Source organism: Rhineura floridana, chromosome 2 (genome assembly GCF_030035675.1).
Source record: "Rhineura floridana isolate rRhiFlo1 chromosome 2, rRhiFlo1.hap2, whole genome shotgun sequence".
Taxonomy (NCBI): Eukaryota; Metazoa; Chordata; class Lepidosauria; order Squamata; family Rhineuridae; genus Rhineura; species Rhineura floridana.
This window is the reverse complement of record NC_084481.1, coordinates 96187244-96203249: the sequence shown is the minus strand read 5'-3', so window position 1 is coordinate 96203249 and position 16006 is coordinate 96187244. Positions and strand designations below refer to the sequence as shown.

Here is a 16006-nt window from a genome sequence, read left to right as displayed (position 1 = left end):
CAAGCATTTACTATTAATTATTATAAACACATTATAGGCATTCTTGATAAATAAGATGTCTCTTTATAATTCTATTGGGTTGGATCTTATGAACCAGTCATGGAAGGAGGTTGACAGGAGAGGACTCTCATGCTCTCAGCTCCTCCCCCCACCCCTTGTGCCCCAGAAAAGCATCTCCTGGGTATCAGTGGACCTTTCTAAATGGGGAGGGTTGCTTGAGGGGCTGCTGGGTGAATTGGTTAATCACAATTACGTATATATATAATCTGGAGGGTAATGGGTTCCCTATCCCTGGTGTAGATAATACTGAAATACGTAAAAGAACCAAGGGACTGATTTGGTAAACTGTAACTTGCTATGTTTCACATTGTGCAAATGAGAATGGCCATCTTAATAAAATTTAATAAGGAGTGACCACCAATTTCATGAGTCTGTGAAGACTTCACATAGCATCAATGCAATTAGCATACAGCCCATGAGAATCAATTTAACTACTTTGTTAACTGTACATTACAAGGAATCAAGAGATCTGATCACAAGGGATATTCCACATGACAGCGGTCTCTAAGAGCCATTCAGCCAATATGAGTACTGCTTTAATATCAGGAATTTCAAGATCACCTCTACCACACTTTTGATTTGGACAAGAAAGGCTTTCCAGAAATCCCTAGCAAATGTAAAGTTTATACCACCATGATTCATGTTGTCTAAAACAATTCATGAAGGCCAGAGAACAAAGGTGAGTCAATATTATATTTGCTTGAAGATCTAATTATCGTCTTTTGCAATATGCAAACTGGATGCTGTACATGAGGGAAAGTGATGACATACTACCTTTTCTGTAAATCTATTGCAACCCATCTAGTACATATATCTAGTTTATGAAAAATTGGATGCGGGGGGCTTGTCTACACTTTAAATATTGAGTTGAGGGAAAGATTTTAGCAATCCTTTTGATGAGCAGCAATAGTCAAGCTATTTTGATTATATCTGGAAATAAGGCACAGTGTCCCAGTATATAGGTTTGGCCATGCCAGTTCTGTAATAACATGATAAAAAAGTGGAACAAACCTCACTTTTCTACCTTGCGTATAGCTTGCAGTGTGACAAGAGTCCTCCTTGTGAGCACCCAGTGGCATAGACACATAGAAAACTGCATTATACCGAATCAGATTATTAGTGCATCTAATAGAGATGCTCATCACATTCAGACAAATCCTGAATCTGCAGGTAAAGTGGAGTGAAGCAGGATCTGTATAAGGTGGCATGAGTTGGGCTGGGGACCCTGAAACGCTTTGTGGTGCCTTTATGATCCAGGCATTTTAAAATGCTGCAGACAATGGTCTGCTAAAAGCGAAAGTAATGTCTTTAAGCTTACCATAATGCAAATCTTGGAAGATTAATTTTAAAAAGGATTAAATTACAATTACTGTTACATGGCCCCCAAAAGGAATACATTACAATTACAATTGTTCTGAAAAGAATTGATTAGTTTACCGTTACTCAAAAGTAATCACTACAATTACACTTAAGTTACTTTAGAAAAAACAACTAGAGTGCCTACAAGGTACTGCTTTGACTGCTGCACACCTAAGTCGCCTAAAACAACATTAAAAATAAACACGCACATACAGAGGTAGTAGAATAATTCTTTTTATCCATAAGATAGCAGTGGTGGTCTCTCCGCTGGTAAGGGAGGCAGGGAGGGAAACAGAGACAACTACTCAGATCTTTGCATGTCAAACCAAGGGCAACACACCCACACTCAGCCAGCAAGCATAATCTCTCTCACTCAACCACTTCCCGGACTCTGCCCTGCCACCAACACAGGGACACCCACCCAAGCAAACATTTTCCCCTGAGATGCAAAAAAGTTAAAACACTGCAAATGCAGCAAAGTAACCAGGGAGGGCCGCTTTATGTGCCAGGTGCAAACACAGTATTCACTCACACACATATATTATCATCTTTCACCTCCACAGTTTTTTATCTCCATTCTGCTGCTGCCTCCTTCTCCTTTATCCATATTCTTGCCCTCCAGCTCCTTTCTTCCTCCACTCTGTTCTTCTCTACCACTGTCCATTTTTTAAAACAATTGTTTTCTCTACTCCACCCCGTCTCGCTCTCCCATCTCCTCCCTCATTGCCTCCTACCCATCCACAGAGCACAAGGAAAGAGCGATGCTGCACAGAAGCCCAGTTTGATGCACATGGTTTTCATCCACAAATCAGAGGAGCAGAACACTTCCCCTGCTCCTCCCCCCAAGTCATGCCCAAAAGTAATGTTGGAAATGTTACAATTACTCCTCAAAATTAATAAAATTACTCCTAGTTCTATTACAATCAAAATGTAAAGGAATTACCTAGTCGTTCCTCAAAAAAGTAATGAATTACAAGTAATTCATTTTTGTAACTAATTATTTCCAAGCTCTAATGGCATAACACCAGGATAAGGTGATATAGGAAGGGAGAACAAACACCAGAGTGGAAAGGGGGCAGGGGAAAAGCTCACTGTGGTCTGGCAGGTCAAGCTTGTAATCAGAGGGGATGGTAAATAAATCCATCTGCCCCAAAATCAAAATTAAAGGTGCCTAGCAGAAAACCCCCTTGATCTATTTGTCTGCAGGTTGGCAGGTTTCTTACCTAGGGGCATGTCTCTCATGTCTGACATTTTCAGATCAATTGCCCACAAAACACTAGGGAAGATTAAGGCATTCCTTTTTCACACATCCTAAAACTGTAATGGCTGCTCTTGCAGGAGACCCTGCTCAAAAAATAGGTAAAGACCACACTAACTGGGCCTCTGCTTGTTTGGCTGCTAATACAGACAGAGCAGTTCATACCAAAAGTAGGCTGTCTTCATGAGGGGAAGATCCTGCATCGACTACTCTACTGAGGTGCCATCCCTATCTAAATATATTAACCAGAAGTGTTTTCAGTATTTTAACACTGAGAGTGATTATAACTACTAGAATAACATAACTAAGCATGCTATGTCATTTAGTATCTTGAGACTAATTCACATTACTCTTTGGTATTATGCAGGCAGTAACTGTACTGCAGAGATTTTACATAGAACCCATAATTGTAAATGGGCTAATCATGTGTACCTCTGTGCTACCACAGAGTGTTCATTGTGAGCCCATTCCCAAAAATGGATTCTGTATGAATGAAGCTCCAGGGATCCTTCATCTGTAAAAGCTCCCCATGTCCATGGAAAGTACAGTTCTACTCAAAGGGATGTATGCATGGAATTTATTTCACAGAAAAAGAGGAAACCCTATTTCTGTGTATGCAGAACTAACCATTATGATTGAGAAAAAGATGCCACCAAAATGACATCACATCAAATTCTCTCTGTCTCCTCCATAACATCTATTTCCATCTATCCCATGTCCAGCTTTACATTGTGCTTTTCTCTGTCCCCACCAGCAGTGGACAATTAATTCCATTCTCAGAGAACTGGACTGCAGGCATTATTCCTTACCAACTTACCCTTTTCTGAATTACAGATCAGATTTCATCAACAAACTGAATTCTATCGACTGATAATAGGCACAGCAGAGAAATGGATAGCAAAAACCATACAAAGGTAACTGAGTTTGTCCTCTTGGGATTAGTGGACAGCCGTGAAATGAAACCACTGTGCTTTATTGTGGTGTTAATTATGTATTTAGTGACCCTGAGTGGGAACATTGGGATGATCATATTAATCAGGGTCGACCCTCAACTCCAGAAGCCCATGTATTTCTTTCTCAGCCATTTGTCCTTCTTAGATTTTGGATATTCCTCAGCCATTGCCCCTAAAATGCTGGATAATTTTTTAGCAGAGAAGAAAACCATTTCCTATCCAGGCTGCGCTGCACAGATGTATTTCTTTGTCTTCTGCGCAAGCACTGAGTGCATCCTCCTGGCAGCAATGGCATATGACCGGTATGTGGCTATCTGTAATCCTCTCCTGTATATGGTTAGTATGTCTCCCAAAACATGTGCCCTGATGGTGGGCAGTTCCTACCTTGTTGGCTTTGTGAACGCAATGACCCAAACAATTTCCACTTTCATGCTATCTTTTTGCGGCTCCATCGTCATCAACCACTACTTCTGCGATGTTCCCCCTCTGTTAGCTCTTTCCTGCACTGACACGAGCATCAATGAAATGGTGCTCTTTGTATTTGCCGCAGTCCTGGGCATATTCACTTCAGCAGAAATTGTGGTGTCATATGCATTCATCCTGTCTGCAATCTTGCGGATCCACTCAACTGAGGGGAAGCAAAAGGCTTTTTCAACATGTGCCTCACACCTGGTGGCTGTTACCATCTTCTATGGAACGACGGTCTTCATGTACTTGCGGCCTCGTTCTAGCTATTCCATGGACCGGGACAAATGGGCTTCTGTGTTTTACACTGTGGTGATTCCCATGCTCAACCCCCTGATCTACAGCCTGAGGAACAAGGAAGTGAAAAATGCCTTGAGAAGAATTCAACCACAGGAATTATCTTTCATAAGGGGCATGAGAAGCTCATAAATACTAAACACTGACAAACTGAGCCATTTTATCTAAGGGTGTGCTCCAGTGCATTGTTGAGTGTTTAAGCCATTGGGGAATAGAAATAACAAGATTTAAATGCAATGGTAGCTAGTGGCTCCATGTCAGTGGGGCAGTAGAATCCACTCCAGGTTTTAGTCTAAAATTTCAAGGAGCTGTCCAAGGTGCCAAACCTGTTTTGGGTTTGAGTTTCAGCACCTTGGGCAGCTCCTTGAAAGTTCCACTGCCCTACTGGCATGAAGCCACCAGCCACCACTGGTTAAATGCAGTTGCTGGTGTGCAGGATTGTACCCAAAACATTCAGTTGAATAAATTAGCGTAGATAAATTACTATGTAGTACAGTGTTGAGTAAGGTATGGTTTTACATTTTCATTAAAGATTTGCATGACACAAAGAACTGGCAACACTAGATTGCTTGTGCATCTGGAATTAGTGAAGGGGCGTTGGATAAACTGAGGACATAGGGTGGTACTCAATGCTAGTCCTACTCAGAGTAGACCCACTAAAGTCAATGGACATGACTAACTTAGGTTCATTAATTTCAATGGATCTCCTCTGAATATAAATGGTTGGATATAAACCCCTAGTTCCCAGTTAGAGGCCCCCACATAGAGGCCCTACACTACTAGTTCCCAAACCTTTTCCCCTGCAGACCTCTCACAAAATTGCTGAGGGACTTGGTGGACCACTTAATTATTTTTCTCCTTGTTATAGCAATTGTAACATGTTGCGCCAGATACTGTAGGATTTTAATTGCATTTGTATTTCTTCTTCTGTTTCTTATATTTTCTATTTTGTTGTATTACGTTTTGAATCTCAGAATTCAAATTGTAATACAAGATGAGAAATAAAAGAAGCAAGAATTAACAGAATTAAAAATCAATATGAATACTTAATGCGATGGATGTACCATCTCCTGCCTTCAACCACGAATCCACAGACGTGCCGCAGACCGCCTGAATGAAGCTTCTGGATCACTGGTGGTACACAGACATTAAGACCCCTGTCCTTTCTGGCTTAAAATCTGGGCTTTTTTGAATTAAAACAAGACATGAATATATCTAGGTTTGTTTTTAAGAATTTATTTTGGAAAATATTTGAAAAATATTTTCAAAAACTGTATATTTGGGGGATGAATGAGGCATGATCCTAATTTTATACATCTCATAATGGCAGTCTGGAAATCAGCCTTGTCCACAGAACCATAATTGGTTACAGATGGGCTGGCCATAAAATCTGTCTTCTCCAATCTCTTTCTGACCGGTTGAAGGATTCAAAGGAAGTTTCACTGTGCTTTCCCTGTCACTAGTTCTCCTTTAATCAAGTTAAGTGAAGAGCCATCCAAGATCCATCGTGACTGCTAACAGACAAGACAGTTGCTGTATACGATGCCAGTCCCACAGGCAAGTGTTTAAGGAACACAGAGTTGGTTATTTGCTTTGCACGCTGCAATCTACAGGATAGGTAGGGCAAATCTCTACTCCAGCACACACACAAATACATTTGATGAGGGATCTTCACATGAAAGAATTAAACTTGAGTACAGAAGCCAGCTTCACTGCTCAAGTGAACTTTACTGCATTGAAGCAACCTCCACAGGCGGGCAAAAAGGAACACTGCATTTAACCACATCCTGGACTCAGGTCAAATTTGGTTTTATTATACTGTTTGCTGTTATGTAGAAATAAGTAGCATGATGTGAAATTATTAAAGAAAAAGAAACAACTACACAAGTAAACAAATGACTTTTCTCTGCAGTAAAACAGTAAGGGATTTTCTGGTAGTGATTAGTTGAGCTGTCCTGTTGACCTGTCATGTCTTCTAATCAAGGAAGGTCACGAACGGTAGTTCTGTGAAGGATCTTGGGACCTCTGACAAAGGATTCTTAGCAACCTTGTGAAACACAATTCCCAAGATTCACTGGGAAACGTTATTATGATTGAACCAGTCTGTGATGCCAGTTTATATTTTTAGTGTGGATATAACTCTGTGTCTTTATTTTTGGTGGGCTTTTGAAATTATACAGAAGTTGTATATCAGTTGCATGACATCTGGACTCAAGGTGCCAAAAGAATGACCCAGAATCCTGCAACCAGAATAATCACCTTGGTTGTAACTTTAGCTTGTGCCTCCTTTCCTGGCTTTTAAATAGGAAGCTGTAGCAGCAAAATACCCGGGAATGGGGACTAATTTAGACTCGCTTTGTCTATTCCTGGCCCTTGTAAACTTCGATGGCTTCCCAGTTCAAATCTAAGATGGAGAAAAGACCTGCCTCAGGTTAGCATTGGGTTCATCATATCAAGTTATCATAACAGTATCACATTAAAGGCTAGGAGGCAGGGCCGGCCCCAGGCATGCTGGGGCCCTTGGGCATCGCCTTGCCCTGGGCCCTGGCGTGTGCATGCTCACGCACACATGCGGCCCCCCCACCTACCTGTCTCCTGTCTTTTAGCATTGCCATTAACCAAGATGGCAGCCACAGTTTCCCCAAGGGGATGAAGCCTTCACTGCCATCTTGGTTGATGGCACGCATATGTGCTACGCACGCGCATCTCTGACATCAACCAAGATGGCGGCAGGGGCTTCAGCACCTTAGGGAAACCTCGGTTGCCATCTTCATTAATTCCCGTTATACAAATCTATGGTGCAACCTCACCGCACTTTGAATACTGTCCACAGTTCAGATCGCCTCACCTATTTAAAAAAAAAGGATATTGTAAAGCTGGAAGACTTTTTGCCTCTAAGAGCTTCCTTGACTTTGCTCGTTAACCATGCTGGCATCTTCTTGGCCCTGGCGGTACCTTTTCTGATCTGCGGTATGCACTCCAGTTGAGCTTCTAATATAGTGTTTTTAAACAACTTCCAAGCATTTTCGAGTGATGTGACCCTCTGGACTTTGTTTTTCAGCTTTCGTTTTACCAATCCCCTCATTTTTGTGAAGTTTCCTCTTTTGAAGTCAAACGTGACCGTGTTGGATTTTCTTGGCAATTGGCCATTTACATGTATGTTTAATTTAATAGCACTGTGGTCACTGCTCCCAATCGGTTCAACAACACTTACATCTCGCACCAGGTCCCTGTCCCCACTGAGGATTAAGTCCAGGGCTGCCCGTCCCTCTGGTCGGTTCCATGACCAACTGGTCTAGGGAATAGTCATTTAGAATATCTAGAAACTTTGCTTCTTTGTCATGACTGGAACACATATGCGGCCAGTCTATGTCCGGGTAGTTGAAGTCACCCATTACTACCACATTTCCTAGTTTGGATGCTTCCTCAATCTCAAATCTCATCTCAAAGTCTCCCTGAGCATTTTGATCAGGGGGACGATAGATCGTTCCCAGTATTAAGTCCCTCCTGGGGCATGGTATCACCACCCACAACGATTCTGTGGAGGAGTCTGCCTCTTTTGGGGTTTCGAGCTTGCTGGATTCAATGCCTTCTTTCATGTATAGAGCGACTCCGCCACCAATACGTCCTTCCCTGTCCTTCCGATATAGTTTATATCCAGGGATAACCGTATCCCACTGGTTTTCTCCATTCCACCAGGTCTCCATTATGCTCACTATATCAATGCTCTCCTCTAAGACGAAGCACTCCAGTTCTCCCATCTTGGTTCGGAGGCTCCTAGCATTAGCGTACAGGCACTTGTAAGCAGTGTCTCTCTTCAAGTGTCTTTGGCACTTGTGGTTTGGCCTGTGGTAATTTTGCTCTTCTGAATTGATATCCTGTGCCCCTGCTCTCACAATGCCTACTTCTAGGCCTACCCCTTTTAAAATTTCATCATTTCTTTGGTTTTTATCCCAGGGGGGAGGTTTATTCCGAACCGGACCTTCCTCAGCTCCTGTCAGGTTTCCCCCTTCAGTCAGTTTAAAAGTCTTCCTTCAGAAAATGGAAGTCTTGTCCGAATGAAGAAAATAAAAAAGAACACAAACTCTGGCAAAAGAAATACAAGAAGACAATAAGGGATGCTAAAAAAGAATTTGAGGAGCACATTGCTAAGAACATAAAAACCAACAACAAAAAATTCTATAAATACATTCAAAGCAGGAGACCATCTAGGGAGGCGATTGGACCCTTGGATGATAAGGGAGTCAAAGGGGTACTAAAGAATGATAAGGAGATTGCAGAGAAGCTAAATGAATTCTTTGCATCTGTCTTCACAGTGGAAGATATAGGGCAGATCCCTGAACCTGAACTAACATTTGCAGGAAGGGATTCTGAGGAACTGAGACAAATAGTGGTAATGAGAGAGGAAGTTCTTGGCTTAATGGACAATATAAAAACTGACAAATCACCGGGCCCGGACGTCATCCACCCGAGAGTTCTCTTTTTTTTTTTTACAATAATTTTTATTCAAATTTTCATAAAACATAGAAAACAAAATCATAAAACATTCAAAGACAAAAAACAAAACAAAACAAAAATGATTAAACAAAAAAATAAAATGTTGACTTCCCATTTGTCACATATCAAATCAGTTATAGGTCTACAATATATAACAATCCTGTCTCTTAAATCATATTATAAAATCACTTTCCTCCAGTAGTTATCTTAATTAATCATCAAATCTCATAAACATTACTTTATTCTTTCCACAAAAAGTCAAAGAGAGGTTTCAATTCTTTAAGAAATATATCTATCAATTTTTCTCCAAATAAACATGTCAATTAATCCATCTCGTTAATAATTATAATAATCTTATTGTCATAATCATAGTCCAAATAAACATTTCGATTAATCCATCTCATCAGAATCTGTTAGGTCCAATAATTTCAATAGCCATTATTCCATTATCCCTATTAGTTCCATCTTCCATCTTCAATAGTCCTGTTAAGTCCAGTAATTTCAGTGTCCAATCTTCCATTATCAGTATTCCATAATAATCTTGCTGTTGTAGCCATAGTCATATAATAAGAGTCTGATGGGAATTTCCTCTATCCCAAATATTTTCTTGCCATCCATTCTGAATAAGTTGCTGAAACATTGTTGTAAATTCATATCTGTGTTCTTCTTTTTTAGAGAATGCACTGGCTCATCTCTTAAGAGTTTTTCCATTGTCACATGACTGCAGTTAATTCCATAGATTTTCTCTATATCAAGCTCCATCACATCATTCCAGTCCAGAAGATTATCCAAGCCATTGATAACTTTATCTCTAATATCTTCATTAATTTCTTCAGAGATAACGTTAAATTCCAAACAGTAGATTTTATTTCTAAAATTCATAAACTCCAGATCTTTTTCCAATTCCACATTTGTTCCAATCTCCAGGGCTTGTATCTTCCCTTTATTTTTTCTTTTCTCATCTCTGATCTCATTCTCCTCTCTCACAGGGTCCCCTATTTCTTTAAACTCCTGCGTCATTTTGCTCAGTTCAATTTTCAGCTCCTTACTACCCTGTCGCAGGGTTTGTTTCGTTATCTCAATCTCATCCATTATTTTCTGAAACATAATTACTTCCAGATTCTCAGCCACTTTCTTGATTGCCATTTTTAAAACCACGAAAACAAAGCAAAACAAAAATAAAGAAGAACCACTTCTTATTTCAGCAACAATTGGGTTAATATTCCAGGCTTGATGACATCACAGTATAAACAGAGCAACCTGCCTTATCTCTCTATGTTCAAGAATGCAAAATAAATTTAGTTCCCAGCATCAAAACAGTTAGTGGCGTCGTGAAGAAGCAGATTCGTCAAAATAAAATAGACCAAAAAGAGAATAGTCCCAGACAATATAATATTCCTTGGAATAGAAATCAGGAATAGAAATCCCTCTTCTGTTTATTATCTTTAGAATGCACTTCCAGGACAGCTTTTTGCGACAGAAACAGAGATAAGCTGTTAATTTCGTGAATAACAGAGAAGAGCTATATCTCACCCAGAAGTTGTCCAAAGCCGATCAATCTGACAAATCTCCTTTTGCTGCAACAATTTAAACCAAGTAAAAAAAATAATAGAAAGAAGGGTGCTTGCCTGTTAGTCCGTTCTCTCTTTCAAGAAAAGATAAACGTATCGCTTAAGCAGATAGAGCTTGCTAGGAAGTCCGTCCGGCATTGTTGGCTGGACCTTATCTCATAAATTAATGAAATCCAGTCCTCCCAACAAAAACAGGCTTTGAGGTTGATCTCTACGTTTGTCCCTGCCCGGGAGAAATTTCATCAGTCAAAAAAAAAAAAATGTTCTGACTGATTTATATCTGAATAAGCTTCTTTTGAGGCGGGAGCCCGTCCCAAAAGCAGGCACAAGCGAAGTCACCCTTCCCGGAAGTCCCCCACCCGAGAGTTCTCAAAGAACTCAAATGTGAAATTGCTGATCTGCTAACTAAAATATGTAACTAGTCCCTCGGGTCCTCCTCCGTGCCTGAGGACTGGAAAGTGGCAAATGTAACGCCAATATTCAAAAAGGGATCCAGAGGGGATCCTGGAAATTACAGGCCAGTTAGCTTAACTTCTGTCCCTGGAAAACTGGTAGAAAGTATTATTAAAGCTAGATTCACTAAGCACATGGAAGAACAAGCCTTGCTGAAGCAGAGCCAGCATGGCTTCTGCAAGGGAAAGTCCTGTCTCAGTAACCTATTAGAATTCTTTGAGAGTGTCAACAAGCATATAGATAGAGGTGATCCAGTGGACATAGTGTACTTAGACTTTCAAAAAGCGTTCGACAAGGTACCTCACCAAAGGCTTCTGAGGAAGCTTAGCAGTCATGGAATAAGAGGAGAGGTCCTCTTGTGGATAAGGAATTGGTTAAGAAGCAGAAAGCAGAGAGTAGGAATAAACGGATAGTTCTCCCAATGGAGGGCTGTAGAAAGTGGAGTCCCTCAAGGATCGGTATTGGGACCTGTACTTTTCAACTTGTTCATTAATGACCTAGAATTAGGAGTGAGCAGTGAAGTGGCCAGGTTTGCTGACAACACTAAATTGTTTAGGGTTGTTAAAACAAAAAGGGATTGCGAAGAGCTCCAAAAAGACCTCTCCAAACTGAGTGAATGGGCAGAAAAATGGCAAATGCAATTCAATATAAATAAGTGTAAAATTATGCATATTGGAGCAAAAAATTTTAATTTCACATATACGCTCATGGGGTCTGAACTGGCGGTGACCGACCAGGAGAGAGACCTCGGGGTTGTAGTGGACAGCATGATGAAAATGTCAACCCAGTGTGCGGCAGCTGTGAAAAAGGCAAATTCCATGCTAGCGATAATTAGGAAAGGTATTGAAAATAAAACAGCCGATATCATAATGCCGTTGTATAAATCTATGGTGCGGCCGCATTTGGAATACTGTGTACAGTTCTGCTCGCCTCATCTCAAAAAGGATATTATAGAGTTGGAAAAGGTTCAGGGCAACCAGAATGATCAAGGAGATGGAGCGAGTCCCTTACGAGGAAAGGTTGCAGCATTTAGGGCTTTTTAGTTTAGAGAAAAGACGGGTCAGAGGAGACATGATAGAAGTATATAAAATTATGCATGGCATTGAGAAAGTGGTTAGCGAAAAGTTCTTCTCCCTCTCTCATAATACTAGAACTTGTGGACATTCAAAGAAACTGAATGTTGGAAGATTCAGGACAGACAAAAGGAAGTACTTCTTTACTCAGCGCATAGTTAAACTATGGAATTTGCTCCCACAAAATGCAGTAATGGCCACCAGCTTGGATGGCTTTAAAAGAAGATTAAGCAAATTCATGGAGGACAGGGCTATCAATGGCTACTAGCCATGATGGCTGTGCTCTGCCACCCTAGTCAGAGGCAGAATGCTTCTGAAAACCAGTTGCCAGAAGCCTCAGGAGGGGAGAGTGTTCTTGCACTCGGGTCCTGCCTGTGGGCTTCCCCCAGGCACCTGGTTGGCCACTGTGAGAACAGAATGCTGGACTAGATGGGCCACTGGCCTGATCCAGCAGGCTCTTCTTATGTTCTTATGGAAAAGGTTCAAAAAAGGGCAACCAAAATGATCAAGGGGATGTAACAACTCCCATATAAGGGACAAGTTACAACATTTGGGGCCTTTTAGTTTAGAAAAAAGGTGAATAACGGTAGACATTATATAATCTTACAAGGAGCATAAACTTACACTTTATAAATAGATCCACTTCAGAACCTGCTGAACAGGAGGATCCAACATGTTTCTCAGACACCTTCCTGGACACTGCTCAGTTTACATGAACTGACTTGGTTCAGAGGAAACTGGCCAACCAGTCTCAATGCAAGAAGGAGAGCTTCACTATAAGAACAGCTAAGCATATGTGTGGCAGGGAACGTTTGCAGTGAATCAGTCCAGACCATTGATTGTCACAATTAAGAGTGGAATTTCAACTTTAATAATTGGGGTTTAAAACAGATTTCATATTATGTATGGTTCACAGAAAGCACTTCATTTAAAGGTTCATTACAATAACTGCAAAATGCACAAAATTGTCAGGGTTTAATTGGCATGCTTTGCAGACAGTACTCCTGAGATGTTATGGTGCCACACATCCTTGAGAGGTTATGCCCCAAGGGCTAAAAACATACATATATAGCATTTTCCCTGCATAGCAGCAATCTGTGAATTCAGAGAAGGAAAATAACAGAGCCAAAGGTATGTTGAATGAGTCTGCATTTTTGTTCAGAGGACTAGAACAATTTTATTTTTCAGCTTAGTTAATGAAAATGGACCCCCTTTGTAGGAACAGCATGTACCAACTGACTGTTAATTGCCAGTCTAACAGAGCAATCTGTAAGCAGATTACTAAATCTTACTATAACATAAGATTAAAAGATTACAGGATCCATTCTAGAGAGCAATGTACACATGCCTACTTAGAAGTAAGTCCCACTGGGTTCTATGGAGCACACTCTCAGGGATATAGGACCGCAGTCTGAACTTGCAGCTTTCTTGCAAAACACACATTGAACAAATAATTTGCAAACTGACATTATGGCAACAACAGTCAATTAGACATTTTGGGATGGAGTCGCAGCACTTCTATTAAGAGAAATTAATAGGGATTTTCTCTCTTTTTTCAGACCTATGGAGATATGCATTTAGCTCAGGGATGTGGAATTTTTGGCTCTCCATGTGTTCTCCAACACCCATCAGCCCCAGCCGGCAAAACAAATGGTCAGGAATGATGGGAGTTAGAGTCTAACAATGTCTAGAGAGCTGCAGGTTCTCCACCCGACTTAGCTTGTCTCTGCTATAACAAAATACAGAATGTAACAAAGCCTTCTTGGATCATACTGATAGTTCTTCAAAGTCTCTTGGCTAGCAGGCTTAATATTGCTATCCTCCATTTATATGCCTCGTCGTACCTGTTTGACTACTACCCCTCACTGTATTCCATGGCAGAATGTTCCACAAGTCAACTGTGTGATTTCATTCCTTATCAACTAGGGCTGCAATGCTATATGCGCCTTTACTTGTGAGTAACCCCCAATTGAATTCAGTAAGACTTAACATCAGGGTAAACATAAATAGGATTAGGATGCCCTTCTCACCTTATATGAACAGATAAGCAGAAGTTCATGATCCATCTTGTCAATGCAAAGCAAAAAGTGAAGAACTCCCACCTAGACACCGTATAGGATATCTCAAGAACTCCTCCTGTTCTGCTTTGCTGGGGGGGGGGTGATAACCATTTTACCATGTGATGCAAGTATTACTTTAAATGTTACTTTTTACATGCATAATTCTTATTTCAAATAGAAGAGAAGAGAAAATGGTTAGAGAATCATTTGCACTTGAAAATATTCAGGAGTTCCACTTAGAACTTGAAAGAGAACAATCCACTGACTTGACTAAAGGTTTGAAAGAAGGCAGGCTCCACGTTGCCTACTTCAGACACTGTTCTAGAAACTGGGTTCTCCTGCAGAGGTGGGATGAGTAGTTTAATACAGGAGGAACATGTGACCCTCCAGATGTTGTTGGACTACCACTCCCATCGTCCCTGACTCTTGGGAGTGCTGTCTGGGGCTGGTGGGGGCTGGAATCCAACAACAACTGAAAGGCACCAGGTTCCCCATGCCTAGTTTTACATGTATTGATGAAAGTATAGAAACAATGGTCCATATCATTTTCTGATACAGGTTGGTGTCTCAGGCTTTAGTGACTGATTTTCACTAACTGAAGATTTGTTCACATGGCCTCCTAATAGTGCTTCTTTCTAATTATGCTGCACTGAACATGTGAAATTTGCATCTGGATTTACTGTCATAGCTACTGGCCTACTTTTGCTGTGCCTTCTTCCTTAAAAAAGCCTGTTACCTGTCTTTCCCTAAGCACACTGAATTCTACTGTCCAGCTTCTGCCTCCCTCCAGAAAAATACTATATTGCGAAGAGATGCCAGATGTTAACAAAACCACTGTGACCTACTTTGTTCTCTTGGGGTTTGCCAGCAGCCCAGCAATTCAAGTTGTCCTCTTTGTGATTTTCCTGGTCCTCTACAGCATGGTTCTGCTGGGTAACATTGGGCTGATGGTTTTGATCAGAACCAGCCCCCAGCTCCAGTCCCCCATGTATTTCTTCCTTAGCAATTTATCATTAGTTGACCTCTGCTACTGCTCTGTGATTGTCCCAAAGATGCTCGTCAATTTCTTGGCAATGAAAAAGGGCATTTCTTACGCTGGCTGTGGGCTGCAGTTTTATTTCTTCTGCACTTTTGCTGACACAGAGTCTTTCATCCTCGCCACCATGGCCTACGATCGGTATGTAGCCATCTGTAACCCACTTCTGTATACTGTCATGATGTCCCCAAGAGTCTGCATCCTGCTGGTTGCCCTCTCTTACCTTGGTGGTACATTGAGTGCCCTGGTCCACACTTGCTTTGCCTTCAGGCTGTCCTTTTGTGGCCCGAATGTCATCAACCACTTCTTCTGTGACCTTCCGTTGCTTCTGAAGCTCTCATGCTCAGACACCTCCCTCAATGAGCTCCTGCTCTACACTTATGGGAGCTCAGTGGAAATTATGTCCTCCATCATCATCATCATCTCCTACATCCTCATTGTCATCTCGGTCCTGAAGATGCGCTCTGCTGCAGCGAGAAGAAAGACATTCTCCACCTGTGCCTCTCACTTGACCTCCGTCGTCATCTACGAGGGGACTCTCCTCTTCATCTATTCCCGCCCCAGCTCCTGGTACTCCCCCACCTCTGACAAGTACATCTCTGTCTTCTACACTATTATTATCCCTGTGCTGAACCCCTTAATCTACAGCCTGAGGAACAAAGATGTGAAAGATGCCCTGCGGAGAACAGTAGTCACTAAAGTCTTTGCTCATTGGTCTCATAACTGAGGAAGAGTGGAAGGAGGAAGAAAAGGTGTTTGTTTGTTTGTTTGTTTGTTTGTTTGTTTGTTTGCTGATTGTTTGTTCTTCAATTAAAAAGCCTCCCAGAGTGGCTTATATATAATCAATTAAAATAAGACAGTCTCTGCCTGCAGGCTGTCCAAGACATGACACAAAAGAAAAAAGGGGCAAGGAGGGAAGAGGTG

General features: G+C 41.2%; 3 protein-coding genes across 4 annotated transcripts in view; all 3 read left to right on the top strand.

Annotated features, from left to right (window-relative positions):
- KDM2A (lysine demethylase 2A) overlaps positions 1-16006 on the top strand; it is a 542877-nt gene that overhangs the window by 134592 nt on the left and 392279 nt on the right. The window lies entirely within an intron of this gene.
- Positions 2651-4533, top strand: LOC133376780 (olfactory receptor 5AR1-like). 2 transcript variants are annotated; one of them, XM_061609554.1, is made up of 2 exons: positions 2651-2661; positions 3576-4533. In XM_061609554.1, exons 1-2 carry the CDS (start codon positions 2651-2653, stop codon positions 4522-4524), a joined length of 960 nt encoding a protein of 319 aa, XP_061465538.1. In that variant the 3' UTR covers positions 4525-4533. The 2 variants fall into 2 exon arrangements, with proteins under 2 accessions (XP_061465538.1, XP_061465539.1); XM_061609555.1 differs by lacking the exon at positions 2651-2661 and having other exon boundaries at positions 3565-4533.
- On the top strand, positions 14859-15809 carry LOC133377928 (olfactory receptor 5I1-like). Its single transcript, XM_061612723.1, has one exon. It carries the CDS (start codon positions 14859-14861, stop codon positions 15807-15809), a length of 951 nt encoding a protein of 316 aa, XP_061468707.1.

What these genes read in the sequence shown, in the direction of transcription:
- LOC133377928 (XM_061612723.1), top strand. Translation starts at nt 14,859, where the DNA reads ATGCCAGATGTTAACAAAACCACTGTGACCTACTTTGTTCTCTTGGGG.